This window comes from Theropithecus gelada, chromosome 3 (genome assembly GCF_003255815.1).
Source record: "Theropithecus gelada isolate Dixy chromosome 3, Tgel_1.0, whole genome shotgun sequence".
Classification (NCBI taxonomy): domain Eukaryota; kingdom Metazoa; phylum Chordata; class Mammalia; order Primates; family Cercopithecidae; genus Theropithecus; species Theropithecus gelada.
Genome location: NC_037670.1, coordinates 64,442,008 through 64,468,710, shown reverse-complemented (window position 1 = coordinate 64,468,710; position 26,703 = coordinate 64,442,008). Strand labels below are relative to the sequence as shown.

The 26,703-nt window shown below is 39.7% G+C and overlaps 1 protein-coding gene across 1 annotated transcript in view; it reads left to right on the top strand.

Annotated features, from left to right (window-relative positions):
- Positions 1-26,703, top strand: part of ABCA13 (ATP binding cassette subfamily A member 13) — a 505,863-nt gene that overhangs the window by 475,232 nt on the left and 3,928 nt on the right. Inside the window, exon 59 of the mRNA XM_025379476.1 lies at positions 27-119. Coding sequence (XP_025235261.1) covers positions 27-119 — 93 coding nt within the window. The remainder of the gene's footprint in view (positions 1-26; positions 120-26,703) is intronic.

Genomic DNA, 26,703 nt, shown 5'->3' with positions numbered 1-26,703 from the left:
TGTTTGTCTCTTTCCCTTCCTCGCAGCATGGAGGAATGTGAGGCTCTTTGCACAAGACTGGCCATAATGGTCAACGGCAGCTTCAAATGTCTTGGTTCTCCTCAGCACATCAAAAATAGGTGCGTTGAAGTTCTCCTTTTGCTTAAATCTTTACTATGAAATCAATAGCACTGTGCAGGGTTATGACTGGAGATGCCTTAGAGGCAAGTATGTTCCGATTACCTGCTGGCATAAAACAGGAGATGAAGGCTCTGAGGGGATAAAATACTGTGGCTAGTTAGTCAAAGACACAGCAACTCCCAAACACAGAGTCTAGCGGTCTCCCTGTAAGGGAGACATTTTGTTTTTCTCTTCCCAGAAGGACATTGCTCCCTCATTGTAGTGACATTGGTAGGGGTGAGAATAAGATTGCAGAGTCAAGATGACCACAGGACACAAAATGTCCTCTTTACACACAAAATGCCTTATGAAAAGGCTGTACTGTGATGTCCCTCATCTGCAGTGAATCAAAGTCTGAAAAAGACCATCAATGTATAAGGGTTAGAGAGGGTTGTTATGGTTGCTTTCCATTTGGATTATGAAAGACTAAAGACTTCTTTCCTGTGCTCACTGATCCTTTCTATTTCTTCCTGGTTAATTCCCTTCATGTATTCTCTTCATTTCCTTTTTGGAATCTTAATGATTTTGTTATCAATTTGTGAGAGCATTGCTACATCCTGATATAACATTAAAAAAAATTAAAGATGCCTAAATACATGTTCAATTTCCTTTTAATTTGTTTAACCTGTCATTCTTACATAGAATAATTTATTCATTTATGTTGATAAATCTCTTGTTTTCATTTATTCAGTGTTTTTAAGGTTAGGATTCTCAAGCAGAGATTTGGTAAATAGTCATATGTAAATTTTAAATACTTTTAATTTATGGAGAAAAAGCTAATGCTCAGGATTGAGATGACATAGTAGGGGGTGAGTGTCCATTTTTAGAGTTAGGCACTGCTGGAACGGTCAACCTCACAGCTGTTTGCTGCTTCGGGTCAACCACTGGTCAGATGCACTTACTAGAAACTATTCTCGGTATGTACTCCGCCCATCTTTAATAGGTATCATCAAAAAAATACTATTTCATGCTCTCCAACCTTTATGAATGCCTACATAAAGTTTTATAACCCATTCCTGATTGTTGGGTGATTTATGTCTGATTTATGTTTACAAATGTTTGCTGCAAGAGCCAGTAGGATGAAGCACATGGGGATAGGTTTTCTCTAGCTGTTGCATTCTACATACTGGAAAATCTGTGCCTACTTCCGAGTTTTGGTTCCAATAATGTGATATATGGGTTGAGCATGAATTGTTAGTGGATATGAACTGTAGGACTATATTAAACGAGAAATGGCTTGTGGGTTATTCACGGAAACATCAAACTTAATAAAATTTAAAAAATAATTTGTGGCCAGGTAAGGTGGCTCACACCTGTAATTCTAGCACTTTGGGAGGATGGAGTGGGAGGATCACTTGAGGCCCAGAGTTTGAGACCAGCCTAGGCAACATAGTGAGACCTCACTCCTACAAAACACTTTTAAAAAGTTAATTTTTAAAAATTATATCCAGGTGTGGTGGGGTGCATCTGTTGTGCTAGCTACTTAGGAGGTAGGAGGATCAGTTGTGTCCAAGAGGTCAAGGCTGCAGTAAACCATGATTGTGCCACTATACTCCAGCCTGCATGACAGAGCAAGACCGTGTCTGAAAAAATAAAAAGTAAAATAAAATAACATAATTCGTAAAGTGCTTATTCTCCTATAACTATAAACCTATAATAAACATATGATGATGTGTGCTTCTATAATATTGAAATAAAGAATAAACGATTGATCATGACATAGATCGTAACAATAACTAGATTTTTCATAAACTTCGGCATCCATACCTGGGAGTCAGCAACATCAGAACCCATTTCTCTGATGTGGAGCTGCTGAGATAGATGAGAGAACTTTTAGTGGGTCTCCTTCCTCCTCCTCTCCATCCCTTTCTTTCCATGAACATGAATTTTTAGGAACATGAATGAGGAAGAGTAGGGTCTGGGTGTGGGGAAAAGTTCTGAGGAGGTAACTCAGGAGAAGGTAAGGGTTTTGGAGAGAAAATTTTGGCAGAATTTGGGCAAGGATCTGAGTATCAGGATTTCCCCGTGGAGAGGCAGGAGGCTGGTGAGGAGGGTCCCTGGCTTGGGCTGGGAGACATCTGCCCAGAGGGATAACAGAAGAAAGGAGCTACAGAAATCCCACAGAGGTGGGACCCAGAGGGCAGGGCTTGGGCCTCAGAGACCACCTCCCCCGCGGACAGGCAGGTGCAACAAGAGCCTGCTGTGAAAGCCGAGTGGAGTGAAACCAGGGGAGCACGAGGGCTTAGCCACCTTTAGCTTCTGAATTGCAGTCCTGACTTTGACCTCATGAACAGTCGGGAAGCCTCAAACTTCAGTGTAGGTCTCAGCAAATTTGCCTGTGACAGGAAGCTAAGGCTTGCACCTGCTGTGGCAGTTCACTCGGACAAAGCAACCATCTTTCAGGGTGAAGGGTGGAAAGTGGAAAAGGAATGTCAGAATCAGAGAAATCAGGAGCCACAGAAATATAGATGGAAGAATGTATGTGGCAAGTAGGGACAGATACGTAAGAGGAAAAACAAAATGGAAAGTGAAGTGAAATTGCCGAAACCGAAGAACTCTCCCTACTTCACGCTCTGCCCCCGGCACAGCCCTCAGAGAAATGGGGCCTCAGATGAGAAACAGCTCTTCCATGGGACTTCAGGCCCCCCCTGAGCTCCCTGAGTTCATCCCACCTTCCTGGGTCTGGGGAGCAAGATTCATACACAAGAATCACTTCCTACCCTAATCTGCGGGTGGCACTGTGTTTCCTTCCCACCGTGTGTTGATTCAGTCGGCCCAGTACATCCCTGCCTGACTGTGCTGTTTGTCTTCTCTCCTGCTGTGCTCATTTGAGTTCCTTTCTTGGGTTCTAAGCGAAACTTTGGTACATGCACTTCACCATCAGAGAAGGGTTTCTGCAGAGGACACCAAATCCCATTCCCATGCTCCTAACAGAGCATTAACACCCCAGCATCCTGCTTCGTGCCCGCACTCACCTCATCCTTAGCCCATTGTTTTAAAATATTGTGTATTAATAGAAAAATTGAAGTACCATAAGGCCAACAGATCAGGAGATGACTGCCTTTGAAAATATCACATATTACAGTTTCCAAGAATAGGGGCACACAGCGTCCCATGACGGAGCATCAGGTCAGCCAGGAGGCAGAGGGCAGCTGGAAGGAAACATGAGCAAGGGCTTTTATTGTGGTTTCTATTCGAAGGAATGGGTGAAATAGGACAAGCAGGTCTAAGATCTGCTAGTTTGAATAACTTCAGTGGGCCATGCAGCATAGGGGTTGTCCCTAGTTGGTAGTACCTGTCCCTGGGGTGACTGGGGAAGGGGGACTGTGGCTTAGCATGGGAAAGCCCCTTAGAGGAGGTGTTAGAGATCATGTGTGTTCTGGGTCAGCTGGTTTGTATTTGAAAAAATGAATTTATGCGCAAGTTGTTTGCTATCTTTAGGAATTGCCTAGCTCTGGGAGGGGCAGTTCTTCCAGAGTCAGCAAGTCCCCACATTTTCAAAGTATTAGAATACAGAAGATAATAGGCATGGTTAATATACCCACTCCAGGACTCACCGAGGGTAAGTGGAGCCGTAAGTGCAGGGCCAATCACATTCTCCCTGCCTGGAGGAAGCCAGACTTGCCCACTTTGCAGAGGAAGGCAGGGAGCTCTGGCTTTGCCAGGGGTTCTGAAGTCCCCCTCCTCTTCCTTGCTACAGACTTTTGTTCTTCCTGGGAATCTTTTTAATAGCTTGTTTCAGAGCTATTATCTACATAGTGAATTTCCAAACACTTTGAGGTTATAGAGCTGTATTAAAAGACAAGTTCCTTGGACACCTGATCTGTGGATAACCTAAAGCTCTGTGTTACTGGTCTGTAGCAATCATCCATGAAGAAGGGCCTCTGAGAAAAAAAAATGCAATAGTCCACTATCTAGTGTGTATGTCTATCCATTGATATCAAGTTGTTATGTTAACCGTGATGTTGCTTCTCATCTGAGTCACAATTTAAGAAAAGTCAATCAATATTAGATCGTTTGCTGGTAAAATTGAGGCTGTTTGCTTTTGACATTTAATATTTCTTTAACAAATGTTTATTGAAACCCAGCAAGGGGATGCAGAGGTAGGTCTGCTGCAGTTTATGCCTGCTTTGGTGCTCACAAGTGCAGAGAGTGAACCCTGCACACACCTGGTGACATCACAAGGCCTAACAGGGCAGGCAACATAGAAAAGGTATCAACTAGAGTGTTCCGTGAAAGGGCCGTATATGCCAAGTGGTCTCCAAACCCAGGAAAAGTTGAGAAACCAAAGAAGGAGGAAGACCAATCCAGTGTTTTGGTAAAGGGTGATTTCCTGGGGCACTTATGAATGGAAGTGTGGTCTTGGGAAGCAGCAAGACAGGTAGACCTCTGCAACGTTACTCCCCAGATCCAGGGCTCTTGTATCATAGGGAAAGGACACCTACCCTAGAGAGATAATTGAAGACACCCCTCCAGAACAGGCAAGAGTGCTGCATGCATCATGGGCTATCATTTGTACAATAACATAAGGGTCGCCTTGATCTCAAGGCAGGAGCACATGTTCTTACAGAAAGGACAGGAAGTGAAGTAGGAATCAGGAGGCACTCACGAGACCAGGCTAACGAGAAGTTAGTGTGGCAGATTAGCATCCATGATGAGGTCACTTTTGTCTCCACATGGAGCCCTGAGGAGGAGGATGCCTTTTTTAGTTTGAAAAAATAGGGAAATATCTTAGACCTGGAGGTACAGGTAAAATTTGGTTAAAAGGGGATTTAATTTTAGATTGTATTTAGTAATAAAAACATCACTACAGAATCAGAATTTGAGAGCAAGTAAGAGGGACAGACATACCAGTCAAAGCAAAGTTTACATTTCAACATGAAAAGTAAAGGAAATCCTCAGGCTGAGTAAAAGCAGCATGACTATTTTAAATGTTCCTTGAGCAACCTTCGGCTTTGTGGTCTTAACTTCGTTTCTGCAGCTCGGCGTTGTTGCATTTTGGGTTGGATAATTCTTGGTTGTGGGAGGTTGTCCTGGGCGTATAAGATGTTTAGCATCATCCCTGGTGTGTGCAGCACCCTCACCCCAATTGTGACAACTAAAAATGTCTCTGGACATTGGCAAATGTCTTTTGGGCAGCAAATTGTCCTGGTTGAGAGCCACTGTCTCAGCTGTTGTTTTGTTCTATATCCCCAGAGACATGGAATATACAGGGAAACCTAGTTACAGTAATAGTTAGACCAGATTCCAAAAACATTAGGCAGTCAACCCTGCCTTTCCTATGACCCAATCTGAAACGTGTCCTGCTCAGTGGCTAAGAGGAAGCAGGTGTATGAAGTAGCAGTATGTCAGCAAATGGGCACAAGGATGGGTAGAGGGCGTTGCACACAGGGCATTGTCTTCCCAGAGGCAAACCCTCTGGGCTGTGGAGTGACCTCACTTTGCAGAAGTCCAAGGTCCATGGGAAAGGAGCACCTTCTTCTCCTTTCAGTCTCAGTACAGCCCCAGTATGAGATGTATGAAGTCATAGTGGAAAGCCAGATGGCCTGAGAGGAGCTGCAACTCTGCAGGCCAAGGTCACTCAGGTGCTTTCTCATGCTCCTCCAAATACATCCCTATCCCACCTCAGTGTCTGTTCTTACTTGAACACCTTGCTTGGACCACTCTCCATCACCGATTACACAATACTCCCACCCACAGACACCCAGGATGATTCTTCCTTTTCCCTTGAGACTCCTCGGCTTTTTCAATGCTTGGCATTTTGTTCCCTTTGCTTGTGTTTTTTTCTTTATAGCAATAATCTTTTCCTCGTCTTTGGCATAAATTTGCCTCCTGCCTGCCAAAAGATCTGTTTGTAGAGTGTTTGATATCCACCATCTTACCTTGTTCCAATTCCGTGCTCTCTTTCTGGAGAGCACAGACTGTGTCTTTTATCAGTCCTACTCTTGCCATATGCTCACATATCCATGAGATTTTGGAGACAAAAATCTGAGGGCAAGGACAACCAGTCCAGTCCTGGAGGCCTTGGTGTCCGAAAACCCAGGGGTACCAAATAAAGAGAATATGTGTGGTCCTGAAATGTTTAGGTTTTAGTTCACCAAGAGGTTTAATACTGCCAGATTCTACCTTCATTATTTACTAAATTGGTGTCCTATGCTCTTCTCAAGCTCCAGATCTTCTTGTCATAGTTCCTTAAATTATCTTTCTGATACTCATAAGTGGTTAAACAATGCTTTTAACTTTAGATTGGTATTCCAATGTATTTCTAAACTGCTGTATGTGTTCATAAGTTAAGTACTAACCAAATTAAAGTTTAAAGAATCATGTCTATGGTTTATCACTTCAACAAAAGAAGTCAACAGTGGATTTCTATTAGTGGGATTTAGCTAAAAGGATTTTCCTGACTCTAGTTTGGGACCTCGTCATGCTCTTCCTGGCTTCAGCCAACACCAACTGCCCCAATCCTGAGTCTGGTGCAGGTGGAAATATTTGTTCAAAATTGGTAACTGATTTCCCAGAAGGACAGACAGCATCTAGAGTGTAGAATTTCGGGGACCCAACCTCACAGGGAAAGGTGGATTCGCTCCCTTCATCGTCATCTTGGCCTCATTCCAGCGCTTCCCTTCTTCTCTCCCACCCTTTTGACCCTCCGCCCTGTTTCAACTGGAGAAATCATCAAGTCCCTCCCTGTCCCCTCTCCAGCCTGCAGGACTCTTTTTAAGCTTGCAAGGTTGTCACAGAGTGGTCCTCAGATGCATTCTTCAGCTGTCCTTCCTGTGGCATTACCAAAATACACCCTCAAAGGATTATTATTATTTGTTCTTTCTGCAGAAACTTCTCTCCCCTAATCCATTCTCTGCTTCTCAGTTTCTCTAGCCTAGACCCAGTTTACACCTGGGATACACCTGTGCCAGTTTCCTCCCGGAGCAGAAGGGGTTATAATGCTGCTGGATGTCCTCCCTTTGGGCTCAATAAACTCCTGGAAAATTCTCTCCTCCCCTTTTACTCCCTGGCAAAGGAAAATCTACCCCTTATAAAATCTGTAGAGTATGTCCTAACGCGCAATCCTGGACCATCTCTTAGTGATGATATGTCCCCTTGTCTTGCATCACTATATTCCCTTCTTCTTGCCTTTCTAGCCTATAGATATTCCCCTTTCCTAATTGTCCTCATCCTCATCTTTTATCGCTTTTATCTTCACCATTTATTACAGTCTCTTATCTACTGCTCTGAGCAAGGTATACAGATTATCTAGCAATCTGGATAATAATATTGAGAACTAATTCTTATATAGTGCTTATTGTATGCCATCTCTAAGTGCTTTATACACATGAATCAATTTATTCCTCATGACAGTCCTACAAAGTAGCTGTTATTATTAGCCTTCATTTTATAGGCATAAAAAAGTAGTCGTAGAAAGGTTGAGTGATTTTTCCAGGGTTACCATCTAGTAAGCAGAGGGACTGAGATTTGAACCCCAGCATTCTGGTGCTACTTTGCTCTATGATGCATCATCTCATGATTGTCCACATTTGACAAATGAAAGAAGTGAGCCTCCTACCTGTGGTGGAACTGTCTTTCAGCTGCAGCCAGTCTGACTCCAAGCTTGCAGGCCTGGTCACCGTTTCCGCTCCCCTCCTGCTGGAGCACATCCCAGAACCGTAAACATGAATGTGCAAACTCTCACTCATCTTCAATGGCGTCTACACCAGCCACTCTCTCACTGACATGTCTGTGGGCAAAATTTTAACATCTTTTCCATTCCTATTGAGACCTCATCACCCTATTCATTTAATAAATAATTTCTAATTTCCTGAGAGACACCTCTTGTCAGCTAGCTTTTTGATGGGCTCTCACAAAGTTTTTATTTCTTCATCATCCTTCTCTTTCTTTGTGTCTGTATCTGAGAAAGAAATCTGCTTCTTTATTAAGTGTTTTTCTTCTGTTTGATGATAACGTGATCAATTTCCCTTGGGATACCTTCTGTCAGTGGTTTTATTCTGCTTTATATCCTTGATCTTTTCACAGTCACGAGCAGTTAATAACAGAATATCAACCACATAGACTTAACCATATTCATCATTATTTGTAGTAAGAATCCAGAGGTAACTGATTATTGGCATTCCTTAAGAGGTCCTAGCCTGAGAGTGTGGGTGTTCCCAAAGTGGCTGCTGTAGCTCCACCCAACATATCTATGTTCTAAGCAACAACTAAGAAAAGCAGAGAAAAGCAAAAAGAGCACATGCCAACTGTCTGTTCCCTGTTCCCTCTTAAAGTAGCTTTCTGACAGAGTCCCACCCATCAGCTTGTACTTAGGTTTATTTGTCTAAGAAATGTTTGCTTTAGCTGGGCACTTTGCTACTCAAATGAGGTTAGGTTTCTGTTCCCGAGGAAGATAGGGATCATGGATGTGGAGTGGGAAGCCTGCAGCCTCACTTATTTACCTGACTGGATTCTTTTCCTCCATTGAGGGTGGGTCATTAGGTTGAGCAGTTGAGCTGAACAGACTCTTGGGCTTTCGATTTAAGATTGTTGTGTGCTATGAAAGAGCCCACTATGTAATAGAGATTCATGAGTTTATGTGTGAGCACATGATTTTGTGTGTGTGTGTGTGTGTGTGTCTCAGTTAACAACAGAGGAGAGCTGGAGTGAAGTGGCACTCACCTAATAGCCACGGGTGGCTAAAACTATCCTTTTGGCACTGAAGTTTTGTCCTAGGCAATTAGGGATACATCCTCAAATCCTCTGCATGTCATAAATTGAGTACATAATGGTGCCCTGGTAGCGAGCTGCCTTTGTACTTGCAGACACTGAGCATATTCGTAACTCACCTGGAGGGAACCATTAACAGCTGCATGCAGCATCTATTTGCTTTTCTCCTCCCTTGAACCTGATTGACATAGGAGGCTTAAGTCTGACTTGGTAAAAACGCTCCTCTCATGGAGAGGAAATAAAGTATGCTTCTGAAGCACAGAGTTTACAATTTGAAATACTCCAGGTCAATTTATGGTTTTGGGGTGAGGGAGGATAAAGGCTGTTTATTTCATTGTTGTTGTTTTTGTTGTTTTCTTGTTTTTTTTTTTTTTAGACAGAGTTTTGCTCTTGTTGCCCAGGCTGGAGTACAAGTACAATGATGCAATCTCAGCTCACTACAACCTCTGTCTCCCGGGTTCAAGCAATTCTCCCGCCTTAACCTCCCAAGTAGCTGGGATTGCAGGCATGCGCCACTATGCCCAGCTAATTTTGTATTTTTAGTAGAGATAGGATTTCACCATGTTGGTCAGGCAGGTCTTGACCTCCTGACCTCAGGTTATCTGACCGCCTCGGTCTTCCAAAGTGCTGGGATTACCGGTGTGACTCAAGGCACCGGCCTGTCTCCCTCCCTCCCTCCCTCCCTCCCTCCCTCCCTCCCTTCCTTCCTTCCTTCCTTCCTTCCTTCCTTCCTTCCTTCCTTCCTTCCTTCCTTCCTTCCTTCCTTCCTTCCTTCCTTCCTCCTTCTTTATGTTTTATAAAGAAAACACAGCTTCAAATGATTTAAAGAAAATTGTTAAGATTATGAGAATTTACATTTCCTTGAGTTATCAACTGAAAACTTTGAGAACCAAGAATAAAAGTGGAATAAAGTTCAAAGCATCTTATCATAGTTGTGTTATATAGCCATCTAAGTTAAAATATAAATAATAGCCTAGAAGGGTTTGTTTGTGGATTTTTTTTCCTAACAAAATGAAAGGAGGCACAATGTTGTTTGAGCTCCCAAGCTACCACTATCTGAATAGCTGCAAATTAATGTATCACCTCATGTGACACCATATGCTTTAGTGTGGCAACTTTGACTTAATACATCTATAAACCATTACTATAATCATAACATCTCAGATTAACATTGCATCACCACATAATGAAGTGGATCATTTAAAAGTGAAATAGATAATTCAGTCTGTTTATGTCATTTTTCACAAATGGGGAAGGAAGTTTGTACATGAGCACATAAAATAATTTCTGCCATGATGTGGAACTATGGAATGATGTGCTACTGAGTTATCTTTTTCTACATTTTACTTTAAAGCATGATATAATTCAGCTGCTGCTACTAACCACTGAACTAATTCTGTTTACTAGAAATGTTTTTATTAAGAGAGATAGTGCACCTTCATATCCTCAGCATGTTTCACCTCACCCGCTATGTGTAATTTGTCATCTCATTTGTTGTCACAGCATCATGTTGTATGAACACAGTATTGCTCTGACAAAATTAGCTGGGAAGAGTTTCTGATTCTCATGCCATTCTCGTGCTGGGCATTTTGGTTAGCTGCCTCTGGTCTTGGAAATTCAGATCATGAACAGTATCACCCAGAGCTGTCACTTTACCAAAAGTAAACATTCGGCATTCATTTTCTAACATTTTCTGTAAGAACAACCAGAATGCTTTTCACTCACAATGAAGATGGAGAATAGAAGTGTTGGAGATATTTTTAGATGGCTGAAGTTGTTGGGGACTCAGACTCACATCATGAGTCCTGTTCATTCACACACGTTTATTGAGTAACCACTTTATTAGAGATGATGAAAATGTGATTTCTAATCTCAATAAACTCAGCATAGTGTCAGAGGCAGAAACATAACAATGAATGCAACACGATGTGACAGTTGTTCTAAGAGACTGGTGAACAAAATGCTGTGTTGTGCACCTCAGTTTAAACCTGCAAACATTACTGAATGTTTACACAGTGCGAGGGTCTTGGGATTGAGTGGGTAATAAGGCATGAGCCCTGTAAGAACTGGGCTAGACACACAAATAAAAAAAAATTACATAAGAAAGACCATTAGCGCCACAAGAAGGTTTCAAAGCCCATGAAGTAGGAGTTAGGAGGAGGAAGAATGCACACCCATTGTTTTAGGGGAAGGATTGGCACAGGTGGTTTTATGGGTGAGGAGGAATTTAAACCACGTGTATGCTTAGCCAGCTAATCAACTATGAGTGCATTAGAGGTAGTGGCACAGCGAAGAACAATGCAAACCATGTTTGAAACAGCTTGACTGCAAGTGGAATACAGGTGGAATCATGGGGCATACACTTGAAGAGAATCTTTGGGACCAAATCATGGGAAATACTAATTCTAAAGTTAAAAAAAAAAAAAGGCAAAATAATGGCGGAACAAAGGGAAGCAAAAAGAAACAGGAGAATAACTGGCTTATTAAACAGAAATTTTTGTTCTCTAGCAGGAAGTTAAATAAGACAAACTGAAGTAAACTGTGACCAAGCACATGGAGAAGGCAGCATGGGTACAGGAGATATTGGAGAACATGATAGTAGAACTTTACAGCCGGCTGATCTGAGCTTGAGAAAAGGAGGTGCCTTCGAGTTTGGGACACGGAAATATAGCGATGTCATTAGAGAAACAGAAGTTGGGTGGGCTGTGAGGGTGAGGAGGATTCTGGGTGTTGAGTATGTTCCTAGGGAAGCACTGATGGGCTGTTTGGAGAATTCCTATGAAGAAGGGCTGTTGATATTCATGTCCTTTTTGCTAAGGCAAGAAGCAGGAGAGAAAACTTAAAGTTGGGGGTGATTATTGCATATGGTTGAGACAGAGGAATAAGTAGCTGAACTCCTCACAGCTTTGAAGCAATATTCATCAACTCTGAAGTAAAGTGAGCTGAGCTCAGATTCATGCTGCTGCATTTATTTTAATTATTGCTGAACATAGGCAATATGCCAAATGCTTTCTGTGTGTGGTCTTATTTAATCTTTATTACATAATGGCTATTGTTGTACCCACTTCACGATAAGGAAACCGAGACCTAAAGAATTTAAGCAGTTGGACCCAAAACAGAGTTAATGTTGAGAAAAGCAGTTTTCAAAAAACTCAATTTCTTGACCTTAAGTTTCTTATTCTTTCCATGCCACTTCAATCATCTCAACCAACTTTATGTATAACTGACTAAAGAACAAAGCTTTGCTTCAAGTACATGTCATGGACACCTGTGTGATGAAACCTACACACTTTACTCTTTGTTGAATTTACTTCCTGTGTATTTACTGAGAAAACAGACTATCTTCTTTTAAAAAGATGCACAGACTCCTCTTTGAAAATCTGGTTTGATGAAATAAAACATGTTTAGAGTAAGACTTTTACTCACTTACTACGTATATAACTTGGAAAAAGTTAACATCTCTGGAGGTAGTCTTTTTCTTCAATGGAGATAATAATACGTACTTTATAGTATTTTGAAAAGAAATGGAGGAATATACCAATCATTTTCTCACCTGTGTTAATCCATTTGCTGTTACTATAACAGAATACCAGAGACTGGGTAGTTTATAAAGGACAGAGGTTCATTTAGTTAAGAATTCTGGAGGCTGGGAAGTCCTAGATTTGGTGGCTGCCTCTGGTCAGCTTCTGGTGAGGGCCTAGTGCTGCTGGAAAGCCTGGCAGAAGCACAGAAGTATATGTGCAAGCTAAAAGAGACAAGCACAAGGGGTCAAGTTTGCTATGTAACAACCCACTTTAATGAGAACTAACCCAGTTCCCTGAGAACGAACCCAGTCTCTAAAGAACAGCATTAATCCCTCCATGGGGGAAGAGTCTCCATGACCCAAACACCTCCCACTTAGTCCTGTGTCCCAATACTACCACATTGAGGAATTGAGGTTCCAGCACATGAACTTCTGGGGGACATGCTCAAACCATAGCACCACCTGAGCATGTTATGCTTTCTCTTTCCCCCGCTGTAAAGTTCTTTCCCAAGAAAAACACAAGACTAGTTTCTTCAGTTCTCTGCTCAACTGTCCCCTCTTCAGAGAGGTGTGCAGTATTGATTGTAATTATTCATAGAAGCAGAAGAATACCTGGATGTTAGCTGACAACATGTCTACATAGGAATAAGACTGTTTTCCAGCTTTCCCTACAGCTACATGTGGCCAAAGAGTTATAGTAAGAAGAGATGTCCACAATGTCAGGGATATGAATTTGCAAGGAGGGACATCCCTGATTCTTCCTTTCTTCCTTCCTTTTAATTTATGCAGAGTTGATGGCTACAGATGAAGCAGCCATCTTGAGCCACGAGGAAATCTTAGCAATGGAGACCTGTGAAGCAGAGCAATAATACAGAATGAGCCAAAGGAATGCTTTTTCTGCTCTGGCTGCCTGACTTCAGACTTTAAACACTAACATCCTTACTGTTTTGGGCTTTCTGTCACTGTACATGCATCTGAACAGACTAATATTCCCTGTGACATATTAAATATAGCATTAATTGATTTACTTAGAGGTTATTATCTACCTCTGCCCAGTAGAATGTAAACTTTCTGAGGGTAAAACCTTTGCTTCTGTTTACTTCTGTATCCTTACCATTTGAAATAGTGCCTGGTACATAAATGTGCTCAACATATTTGTTGAACAAATGAATGAATGTATTAATAATGAATGTAAAATTCCTAGTACATGGCAGCTTTTTGCTTAATGGGAATTCCTTTCAGAATGCTGCAACTAGACTCTAAAAGACCAATCAGATGAGGCCACTCAAGCATTCAGCTTCTGCCTAGCTTAATGAACAACAACCACTACTAAGAACAATGACCAACCTCTTTGATGGAGACTTTTACTCTGATCCCATTTATCTTTAGGCAGGGTGAAGCCTGCTTTCTCTCAAAACAGTCTGCATTATTCATTATTAGTTTGCTGCTTTTCGAAACTGGACTCTGTCTGCCTTTGGCATCTCCACTAACAGAAACTATCAGGTGTATGATTCAGGCCTAATTGCTGCCATGGCCTTGGCAATATTGTGCTGTCACCTTCTCTGCTGGATAGCCAGACTTAGCGCTGGTGTACACCGGCTTGCCAAGAATTAATGTGCATTGCAGACAGCAAAAATATGCCGTTCCAGAATCCAACTGTACACTATGGGATTATGATTTCCTATTGTAAATACAGCCAAGGCACAAGAAAACACAGCCTAACCAAGGAAATGGATTTCTTTATACCAGGTTTAAAATGTATCAGGATTGGGATTTGGGAGAAGGTTTACTTACTCTGAGTTCAAACTGTCAACCTAAAATGTGTGTGTGTTGTGTGTGTGTGTGTATTTTTAAATGCACCAGCCCAGAACATTTCTTTGTTTCATAGTTATCTTACAAATTTTATTTTTTATTCCATTTTGATAAAAGAACAAAAAAAATTCCTAAAGCATCAGTTACATTTTGGTAAAAAAAGTGCTGCAAAGTCTATAAAAACTCAGTGGCTTAAAAAAATCTTCATTTGCCCTCAAGAACCTGCAGGTTTTATGGAGATGGGCTGGCCTGGGCTGGATTTGTTCACCTGTCCCTTGTCATCCTGGTATTGGTGTCTGGAATGTTGAGGCACCAGAATGGACAGGCCAAGCTTCACAAGCATGAATCAAGTCTCTGGTCACATCACAGCTACTAATGTCCTTTTAGCCGAATCAAGTCACATGGCTAGCCCAAAATAAACAGGTAGGAAGGTAGTCCCACCCATAGTGGAAGAACACTACATATAGCTACATGGCAAAGGACACAGATGTAGGAATGAGAAGAACTGGGGCCATATTTATAATCTACTGCAATCTCCAAGCATTTTTACCAATTTTAAAAATTATTATTATCTATTTCTTGGTCCTTTTTGTTCTACTTTTCCTTTTAGGAGAGTTTCCTAGATTTAAAATTTTTATGTGTTTTGAAGATCTTTTTGTTTTTAGATTACTACTCTAAATATTTTATATAATATCCTGTCAATATTTCAAGGATAAAATATCTTTTATTACTTTTTTAAAAAACTTTTGGTTTTAGGGGTACATGTGTGGATTTCTTATACAGGTAAATTTCATGTCATGGGTGTTTCGTGTACAGGTTATTTCATCACCCAGGTAATACACATAGCATCCTATAGGTAGTTTCTTAATCCTCATTCTCCTCTCATCCTCCACCCTCAAGTAGGCTCCAGTTTCTTTCTTTTTTTTTTTTTTTTTGTGTGTGTGTGTGTCCAGCATTTATTTCCTCTTGATTTTCTTTTCTTTTCTTTTTTTTTAAATTGTTATACTTTAAGTTCTAGGGTACATGTGCACAACATGCAAGTTTGTTACATATGTATACATGTGCCATGTTGGTGTGCTGCACCCATTAACTCGTCATTTACATTAGGTGTATCTCCTAATGCTATCCAGTTTCTATTGTTCCTTTCTTTGTGTTCATGCATACTCGTTTAGCTTCCGCATGTAAGTGTGAACATGTGGTATCTGATTTTCTGTTTCTGCAGTAGTTCAGTTAGGTTAATGGGCCCCAGTTCCATCCATGTTGCTGCAGAAGACATGATCCTGTTCTTTTTTTGACTGCACAGTATTCCATGGTATATATGCACTACATTTTCATTATTTAGTTGATGGTCATTTAGGTTGATTCCATGTCTTTGCTGTCATGAATAGGTGCTGCAACAAACATATACATGCATGTGTCTTTAAGGTGAAATGATTTGTATTCCTTTGGGTATATACCCAATAATGGGATTACTGGGTTGAATGGCAGCTCTGTTTTAAGTTTTTGGGAAGTCACCAAACCGCTTTCCACAGTGGCTGAACTAATTTACATTACCACCAACAGTGGATAGGCATTCCCATTTCTCTACAGCCTTGCCAGCGTGTTATCTTTTTTTTCTTTTTAATAATAGCCATCCTGACTGGTATGAAATAGTATTTCACTGTGGGTTTGATTTGCACTCCTCTGATGATTAGCAATGATGAGTGTTTTTTTCATATGTTTGTTGGCTGCTTGTAGATCTTCTTTTCAGAAGTGTCTGTTCATATCTTTTGCCCATTTTTTAATGGGGTTATTTGTTTTTCGCTTGTTAAGTTCCTTATAGATTCTGTATATTAGACCTTTGTTGGGTGCATAGTTTGGAAATATTTTCTCTCATTCTGTGGGTTGTCTTTTTATTTTTTACTCTGTTGATAGTTTCTTTTGCTTTGCAAAAGCCCTTCAGTTTAATTAGGTCTCTTGTCAGTTTTTATTTTTGTTGGAATTGCTTTTGAGGACTTAGTCATAAATTCTCTATCAAGGTTGATGTTCAGAATGATATTTCTTAGATTTTCTGCTGTGTTTTTTTTTTCTTTTCTTTTCTTTTTTTTTTTCTTTTTAGTTTGTAGTCTTATATTTAAATCTTTAGTCCACTCTAATTTTTATACGTGGTGAAAGATGTGGGTCCAGTTTCATTCTTTTGCATATGGCTAGCCACTTATCCAAGCACTATTTATTAAATAGGTAGTCCTTTCCCCATTGTTTATTTTTGTCAACTTTGCTAAAGATTAGATAGTTGTAGGTGTACAATTTTATTTCTGGATTCTCTATTCTTTCCCATTGGTCTACGTGTCTGTTTTTGTACCAGTACCATGATGTTTTGGTTACTGTAGCCTTATAGCACAGTTTGAATTCAGATAATGTAATGGCTCCAGCTTTGTTCTTTTTTATTAAGTTTGCTTTAACTATTGGAGCTTTTTCTTTCTTTTTATTTTTTTTTGGTTCCATATGAGTTATAGAATAGTGCTCTTTGGCTATTTTTATGTGGGTTTATTTGTCTTTATTATTTAGTTGAGATATATATCTATATCTCTATCTTCTGGATGCCAATTTCTTATCAGGTGATTTTTTCCCATTTTGTGGGCTGTCTTTTCATACTTCAGATATTGCCCTTGAAAGCACAAACGTGTTTAATTTTGTTAATACTTAATTAATCTTTTTTTTTTTCTTTTGTTGTTCGTGATTTTTGTGTCATATCCAAGGATTCATTGCCAAATCCAAGGTCATGAAGATTTACCCCCAGGTGTTTTTTCTAAATGTTTTATAGTTTTAGCGCTTGCATTTAAGTCTTTGATTCATCTTTAGTAATTTTTTTTTTTTTTTTGTATTAACTGTGTGTGAGGTAGGGTCCCAACTTCATTTATTTACATGTGGTACTCACAATAGGATATACCTGTAGATCAGTAAAATAGATTTCAGAGTCCAGGAGTAAACCCTGGGCTTTATGGTCAACTGATTTTTGCAAGGGTGCTACGAACATTTGATGTTGAAAAGATTATTCAGACATTTTGGTGTAAGTGCTTGGCTGAGGAGTCAATGGGGTGAATAGGATTTTTGAATAGTCTTTTCAACAAGTGGTGCTGGGAGAACTAGACAGTCACATGCAAAAGAATCAAGTTGGGCCCCTACCTCTCACACAGTTAATGCAAAAAAGTTGCTGAAGGTGAATGAATAACTTAAATGTAAATGCTAAAACTGTAAAACTCTTAGAAAAAACCATAGGGATAAATCTTCATGACCTTGAAATTGTCAGTGGATTCTCAGATATGACACCAAAAACACAACAAACAACAAAAGACAAAAAGCAAATTAATTGCCATCAAAATAAAAAATGTTTACGCTTTAAATGACACTATCAAAAGTGTGAAAAGACAACAGAATGGGAAAAATTTACCTGATAAGAAACTGGCATCCAGAAGAGAAATGGCTGTAGATATATATCTCAACACAATAATAAAAAGATAAGTAAACCAATATGGAATGTCCAAAGGCACTCAAATTCATAAAACAAGTACCTCTAGAACTATGAAAAGACTTAGACAGCCACATAATAATACTGGGGGACTTCAGCACCCCACTGACAGCATTAGACAGATAATTGAGGCAGAAAACTAACAAAGAAATTCTAGATTTAACTTTGACACTTGACAAATTGGACCTAATAAGCATCCACAAACTACTTTACCCATCAACCACAGAATGTACATTCTTCTCATCTGCTCATGGAACATACTCTAAAATCGACCACATGCTCAGCCATAAAGCCAGTCTCAATAAGTTAAAAAAATTGAAATCTTGAACCACAGTGGAATATAAAAAATAAAAATCAGGCTGGGTGCGGTAGCTCACCCCTGTAATCCCAGCACTTTCGGAGGCCGAGGTGGGTGGATCTCTTAGGCAAGGAATTTAAGACCAGCCTGGCCAACATGGTGAAACTCTGTCTCTACTAAAAAAACAAAACAAAACAAAACAAAACAAAACAAAATTAGTGTGGTGGCACACACCTATAATCCCAGCTACTTGGGAGGTTGAGGCAGGAGAATCGCCTTAACCCAGGATATAGAGATTGCAGTGAGCCAAGATTGCACCGCTGCACTACAGCCTGGGTGACAGAGTGAGTGAGACACTTCTCTTTCATAGATAGATAGATAGATGACAGATAGATGTAAATAAAAGAAAAATCAATACCAAGATTTCTCAAAACCACACAATTACATGGAAATTAAACCACTTGCTCCTGAATGACTTCTGGGTAAACAAAAAAATTAATGACTTTTGAATGATAAACAAACCTTGCATTTCTAGAATAAATCTCACTTGATCATGATGTCTAATTTTTTTCAATGTTATTGGATTTAATTTTCTAGTATTGTGTTGAGGATTTTTGTGTTCATATTCTTAAGAGAGAATGGTCTGTAATGTTCCTTTCTTTTGAGATTGTGTGTGTGTAGTGTCTTTGGTTTTGGTATTGTGGTAATACTAGCCCCAAAGAATGAGGTGGAAAGTGTTCCTCCACTTCCATTTTTTAAACACGTTTGTGAAAAATTTGGTATTATTTCTTAAAACATTTGGTTTACCAGTGAAACCATCAAGGATGGCTTGTTTTTGTAAGGTCAGCAATAATGCTTTCTCTTTCATTTCGGATACTAGTAATTTGAATCATCTCTCTTTTTAATAAAAAAAAGAGACCAATTAAGGTCAATTATGCTAAATATTTGTTAAATTTGTTGATTTTTTCATAGTCATATTCCATATGGCATTCCAAACTTCCACAGTCAACTTTAGTTTCATTTTTCTCTATTGTTTTTATATTCTTGATTTTATCAATATCCACTCTAACTTTATTATTTACTGTCTTCTTGCTTTAGGTTTAGTTTGCTTTTCTTTTTCCAGTCTCCTAAGATATACAGTTGAGTGTTATTTTGTAATTTTTCTTACATTTTAATGTAAGTATTATTACTATAAATGTTTCTCCAAGCACTGCTTTAGCTACATCTCGTGAGTGTTGGAATGTTGTCCCTTCATTTCCATTCATCTCCAAGTATTTTATAAAGTAACTTGGGATTGCTTCTGCCTGGATGTTTTACGCACATGCAGCTGGTAAGATTCACTGATTGCTGTATTGTTTTCGACAATATCATGGGCATAAATTGTTCTACATATAAATCTCATCAAATTTAGGCTCTGTTAAAGGGCTCCTTCCTGAGACCAGTCTTTGAGGTTTGTTTTAATCACAAATATGCCACTGGGAGCGCTCCTTCCAGTGGTCTCCCTTGTTCTCTCTGGTAAATTAGACAGCCTATAGTTTAGCCTGTATCTCCAATGAATCGATCAATCTCCCAATTGCCTTTAACCACAGCTTCCAGTTATTAAGAACACCCTTATGGTTGAACTTCTCCACATTTTGTTGAAAAAAAAAAAAAAAGCCAAAAAGAAACCCACCAAAAAAACCTAAACAACAACAAAACAGTTCCTGTGGGGATAGATTAGCAGTTATCTGTTTATGGCTTGCTTCTTTAGAGGCAAGGAAACATACATGCACCACATCTCTGGAGCTAGAAATGGGAGCAATGTCATGTTTCTTTCTGAATGACGCTCCCGCTTTAGGAGCTGAACACTCATTGGAGAGGGAGAACAGTGACCTCAGATTCTCTCAGCTTACTTCTCCCATTGTGGAAACCCCACACCATGATATGAGGCAAGAACAAGGGAGACCCCAATATTCTCAGCAATGCTGTTCTTAAAGCCTCTGTCTAATGAGCCTCTGTCTAATGAGGTAGAGCTGGGTAAAGGAAGAGCACCATCACCTCATCTGTACTCACTGGCAGCTTAACCTCATGAACATGTAGCTGGGGCCAGGATGAGAGGGGGAGACAGCTCACTCATGGAGAGCTAAGGCGGGAGGGAGCCCTGTGTTCTTGGGTGCAGCAACCTGGAGTGAAGTTTTCATTTCCCTGAGCTGGGAGATAGGAGAAGAGTAGATTTTGTTTTAAATGCCACAGACTATTACTGTTCTTACTCAGTTTTAGTAGACTTTCTTGAATAACTGTATTTTTTATCTTGCTGTATACAGAAAAATACCATTTTGGAGACTTTATTGCTTTTTAAAAAATAATTTTCAGCAGTCTTACTGGGAAATGAGTCTGCAGAACTCCTCATACTGTCCTGATGGAAGTCTTGGCTAAATTCTTTCAAAGACATCTATTTATGTCTGCTTCATGCCAGTACTGTACCTACACCTGAAGTGGCTGTGCCCGTAAAATATGGAGTCTAGGTCTATTGTTTTTGAGTTCAATTTTAACATCTATATTGACTTTTTATGACCCCTGCTTTCTTCTCATTATTGTAAACATTTATAGTATTAATTTTGTTGTGTACAGAGGCATATTTGAATAATTAAAAGGCAAGCACCAGCCTTTTGAGAAGACTTTATCAATCACTCCAGCACAATTGTTCACAAAGCAAGGAATCAACTGCCTCCCATATAGGCACCCCCCAACCATAATGTGGAGAAGCTGATCCCAGTTAGTACTTTCTTTGTTATAGCTCCTCTAGTTTGTACTTAGTGTTTGAAAGGATCCAGAGTAACATGGAAAAGATTCACTGTCTTCATTAACTTTCATAACTCAGCTGTCACTTGGGTCTTTCCTGACCATGGGAGATTTAGGAAAATGTGCCTGATTTCATGCCGGGGGGTCCAGGACCCTTGTCTCAAGGGTTCTATGAACTCCTGGTGAGTCAGAGGCCTGTGTGCCATGCCCTGTCTTTGAACCTGTGCAGTCCTGCCTGGGCATGTGCTCCAGTGCCTGGGGAGCCAGCCACATATCACCGCCCCTCCAACCATACACCCAAATGTATCAATAATTCCATGAATTTAGTAATTTTCCAACATTTTTGAATGGTGGGCCTGAAGAGAGAAGTAATTGGGGATCCTTGGGCTGTCCATCCACCTGGCCCCTCCCTGCATCCTCAGCTGTTTCTCCTCTTGTGCCCCTGGCTGCCAGGGTGCTGTCCTTACCCAGGCATCCAGTTGGAAAGTTCCAGGCACATTTTGGCCCAGAGTATCTCACCCAGCACATGGCTTATCAAAGCCTTTTCTTAACAATGGGAGAGAGGTTGCACCCTAAAGCAGTTCTTCTCTGTTAAGGCAATTATGCATTTTTTTCTTATTATTACATTATTTATTTAAGAGCCATATTACATGAGATCTGACGGGAGACCATACAGGTTATTTGCAAAGCCTTTGAAAATGAACTCAGAAGAAATTTAATCCACTCTCCCAAGGGAACCATGTCCCCACAAAAACTTAAAACAGCAGCAAAACAGAATAGAGAGGGTTTGCTTGTGTGCCTGCAGCAGAGCACCCCCTCCCTTATGGAAACACTTACAAAGCTGCCATCTTTGCACAGATGGTGGCTGAGTGGGGTGTTGGCTTTGAAGACTCCCTGTTTAAATACTGGTGTTTTCCTCCTCAGGTCTCACCCATGAAGTACTGCAGGCTTCTCTATGGGCAGCACTCATCAAGCCAGAAAGTAGCATGGCTTCTTCTATGGGGTGTTTTCTTTATTATGTTCATAAAGCAATAAACAAAAACAGAAAAACAAACAAAAAACTCAAACAAACAACAACAACAAAAACAAAAAACAAAAACAGAGAGAAAGAAAAAAAAAATCAGGAAGAAAATGACTACTTTAGCTCTCTTGGCCTCTCAAGGTGACTGGTGTGAGAACAGCTTGGTGGCTGAGGACAGAAAATCACATATATGATTTATTTCAACAATAACAGAATTTTAGGCACTCCTCTATGCTGTAAGCAAAACTCGTCTGCTGCTACTCATAGTGGAAATCGTGTGTAAGAATTTCAACTTCATGGATGATCATTTATTTCCCAACATTTTCTTTAAAAGTGTGGGGCAAAGAAATGCTTCCTTGTCAAGTTTGAGGAATAGAGCAAACCACTCTTGCAATATTGTCAGCTGTAAATGGCATCTTTTGTTTATCTAGACTCTAGGGTATTTCTGAAATGAAGGAAAATGTTCAGAGATCATTAAAAATGCAAGAGGCCACATAAGGGACTGAGTCATATAGCTGTCACCTCACCACCTTGGAAACAAAATGCTCTATCATGTTTGTTTAGCTCGTGACAATGATATAATGCTGGAGATGAGGCTATGTAATTTTTTTGTTCTGCTGACTTGGCTATTGTTCCTTACTTTAAAATGATCCCTTTTGATTACTCTAAAGAAGAAAGGAAAAAGAATAGATATACATTTTGCTGTTCAGTTAAGGAAGAAATATTGTTTTCATTACACCAAAGCCTAACAAGGAATTTAATTCACTCATTACTCCATTAAATATGAACTGGGCATCTGCAGGGGTGTTAGAGTCAGTAGCAGAAGGGTTTATGTGTCCTGTGTTCTTGGAGCTCTACTATAACAACTGATGGCATTGAATGTACCATACACCTGCATGTACGTGGGAAGGGCTTTCACAGCCAGAATAGGACCTTGCACAAGTGAGTGCTGAATTAGTACTGAATGGATGGAGGAAAGGAGATCTGGTTGTGGGTAGCATGAAGGACACTCTTAGATGCGAAGTCAGAGAGGAAGGCATTAGTTACATCATGGAGAGCCTCGTGGACAAGCTGAAGAATTTGATATTGAGTCATTGGCTTTCAGACATGAAGTTAACATGGCCTCCAGAGTTCTGAAACAGTTCTGTTGGCCTTTCCTAGAGGTGACATTGACCCAACCACTTTAATCTGGATCTATGACTGGTGGAGTCATTTAAGAAAGTGACACATCCAGCCACAGAGAGCAATGTTTATGGAGTGATGCATATTAGCATGAATCAAGCTTCTTTTTTTATTGTGAAGCTGTGTCATCTCCCTATATTGTCTTTAAACTCAGAAGCATATTGAAGCTCTTTTCAAAGAGGGTTTCTTCTCCAAGAGGAATGTGGTTGCCAGCTGCCAAACACTGTTTTGTTGTTGTTGTTATTTGTCAAGGGCTCTCTTTATGTTAATACCTTGGGTCTATAATCCTCACAGCCATTCTGATTTGCATATGCAATGATTGAAAAATGATCCAAATCAAACTTAACTGAAGTTGAAATAATAAAGGTGCTTGCAATGAAGGGACATGGTTGTGAAGTAAGCCCCATGGTCTCAGCTCTGCCAGTTAATAAGCTGAGTGACAAAGAAAAAATCCCCTGATCTCTTTGGGTCTCAAATTTTTGCATTTTATAGAGAGGAACTGGTATCTGTTCCAGTCCGTGTACAGGTGTGATAAGAGTAAAATGAAATTATTGATGTGAAAGTATTAATATAAAGGATGTAAGAGCATTAACGATTAAATGAGATCCTGTTTCAGGCTGGAGTTTTGAGGTTAAGTGCTCAGCATTGGAACTGTAACTCCCTCCATTCCCTTGGAGTTGCGTGACCAGAATAAGTCTGTAGCTTCTCTGAGATCCACCTCACTTCTGTAAATCAGAGGCAGAGATAGCAACATCAGTATTTTGTGGGGATTAATTGGGATAATGTGTTTGGTGCCTCGCTCACAGAGGATGCAGGACAGAGCACATGTCCTCAGTCTTCTCTCTTGGTTTCCTTTTCTTTCCAGTGGGTAATCATGAGGACTGAGATTACGATGAGGAAGTTTCTATTAATAATACAGAGATGCCAGCTACACATCAAGTGCTCACATAAATGTTTGCATCCTGCTGTTTGCTCAGCCATTCTTCCTCAGTGCCACCCTCTCCTTTCCTCATCCAAAGGCAACCTATTACAATTCAGTAGCTGAGGACAGATCACTGGAATTTGGTACTTTGTTGAGGCACCAACCCACAAGGAGTGGGGTGTGGTGTGGTGAGGCAGGAAGATGAGAATTAGGGACCAATGTAGTCTGAGGCAGCGGGGGCCCCATATTCCACAGTCAGTGCTGTAACACTTGTGCTGAATGAGAGTTTACCGTGAGACCACAGGAGTCCTGGTCCCCCTCTGCTCTCTGCTCTCGCCCTGTGGTGGATTAGGGAGAAGTCGTCTTTAAAGGTATTTCTACTCAGATATGTGTAGGGAAGGGCACATGTATGGGGTTGTGGATGTGAGTGTGAATAGACTCCTCATGGGGCAGATGATGGAAATCAGTGGGCATATATCTATAAACACATAATACAAATATTACATATTTCACGAATCCTGTTATTTTCTAAAGTCTAAGATTAGCTTCTATACCAAAAAGAATTTTATGTATTTAATTTTTAGAGGCAATGTGACAAAAAGTTCCTAAATAAATGATTTTTAAAATCAGAAACTGAAATACAGTTGTAGAATATGAGACATTAGAATGTTCCTTTAATTCTCTTAGAAGCCATGTATATTTTTTCTTTCTAATGATAAAGTTATATGTGCTCATTATTTTAGAATTCAGAATAGTATAAGGAAAAAAAACCTAACAGTCATACGATTGTTTCTTGTCCAGATAACATTCCCGAATTTATTTCAGTCTGACTGTAAATATATGCAAACATATTTACATCATTAATGTAACACTGAGTCTATGATTTTCTATTTTTCACTTAATGTTATATAATAGCTATTATATAATCTTCATTAAGTATTATTTGTAGAGATTTTTAATAGATGAGGCTGAAATCAATGTATTTGTTATATATCATGACTTTTAATTTGGGGGAAGGAGGTTTATAAGAGGAGCCTTAAGCCCAGGAATGCAAAGCTTCATAGGCACTTGGTACAACTTGACAAGTGATTTTTCAGAAATGTCTCTGCAGGTGCATTGCCACCTCTTTTGTTCTGCTCTTGAAGTGTCTGACTTTCAAAATATATGTGTGTATGTTTTTTCTTCCACTCATGTATTACTCCTGCTTCTGTTTTAGCATTAATTAATACATTACATTTAATGTCTATGGTTCCAAAATGTTGTACCTCAAAAAATTGTGGAATATTTCTTATAAGAATCTTTACCTACAGATAATCCTATTTATTTATCTCTGTTTAATCACCGATTATGCAAATAATGTGGACATAATGTATTATCTAGAAATGTTAGATCAATGAGTGAACATAGAAATAAATGACTCCTTGGCTATTTGGCAACCTTTCATTCTGTGGAAGTATGTAAATCAAATAAATCCTTCAGGGAATTTCGATTATTGACATAACTGTGTATGTTATAGACAGAAATGAAAAAGTCCAGCTAATATTAATTAGGTATTTACATCATAATGAATTTAATAATCTTCAAAGAGTGTCTAAGTTGTTGAAGGTGCCATGCTTTTATATTTTTATGTTTAGAAGTCTTTTTAACTGTTAACTGTTTTAGAGAGATCCTGAGTAACCTATTTCAAACTATTTCCTATCTATTTCAGGCATATTTTCTCTAGAGTGTTTCTGTTTTGGAAGAATGGTATCATTTACTTTTTGTTTAATTTTTGCGTAATTTTTCTTTTTGTGTAATTCATGTTCTTCCCAGTAAAGTTGGAATTCTTTTAGTTCAAATGAAACTTTAATTTGAAAGAATTTTAATTATTAATATGCATATGTGCTTATAGAGAATTTATTAGATAATTATTGGAAATTAGCATGAAATTTTCAAAATTCATTAACAAAATACACCCATAGGGCTGCAATTTCTACTAATGGTGAAAATGAATCCTAATATGCATGAGAACATACAGCCGTCTCTCTGCCACTGTCTCCTTATACCAATTGTATTTTTATTTAGTGCTTCCTATTCATGTTTGAATTGTTTTATCTGCTTTTATCTAAGTTCTCCCTAAATAGTAGGCTTCTTCACTCCAAGAAGAACATGCTTCTGTTCTGGTCATATTCTGAATAGATCCTAAATTTCACTGCTTATTTATCTACTTATTTACACAGTGCCAGACATTGTTGCAAGTAATTTGCAAGAATTAATTCAGTCAGTCCTCTCACAACCTTATTAGGCAGATACTATAATTAATCTATTTGCTAGGTGAGGCAACTGAGGTTAGAAAATTTACCAGACTTTCCAGGGTCACGCAACTAGTATGTGGAGGAGCTGGACTCAACCTCAGTAGCGCAAACACTACATTTTGTCATGCCATCAGAATCATTAATAAACATGAGACCAGAAACACATCTCCATGCAACGCATCCCCTCTGCCCTAGAACACAACATTACGCCCACACAGCGCTGAGAGCTCTCCCAGGAGCATTTACAAAGCTGCAGTGACATGGTGCTTCACCTTGGGAAGCATCTTCAACCACCTGGGCCTCAATCCCTTCTTTTCATGAAACGCTGACAAATACACCCACTTTGGGGGATTTGGTGAAGACACAGTGGGTTGATTGTGTTATTCAGCAGCACAGCTTGTAACATACTGCTGAGAAGAGGGATGACCATAGAATATATTCCTCTTGTACCAACCCAATGTGTTGGCCTTTAACAATTCTGAGAGATAGCC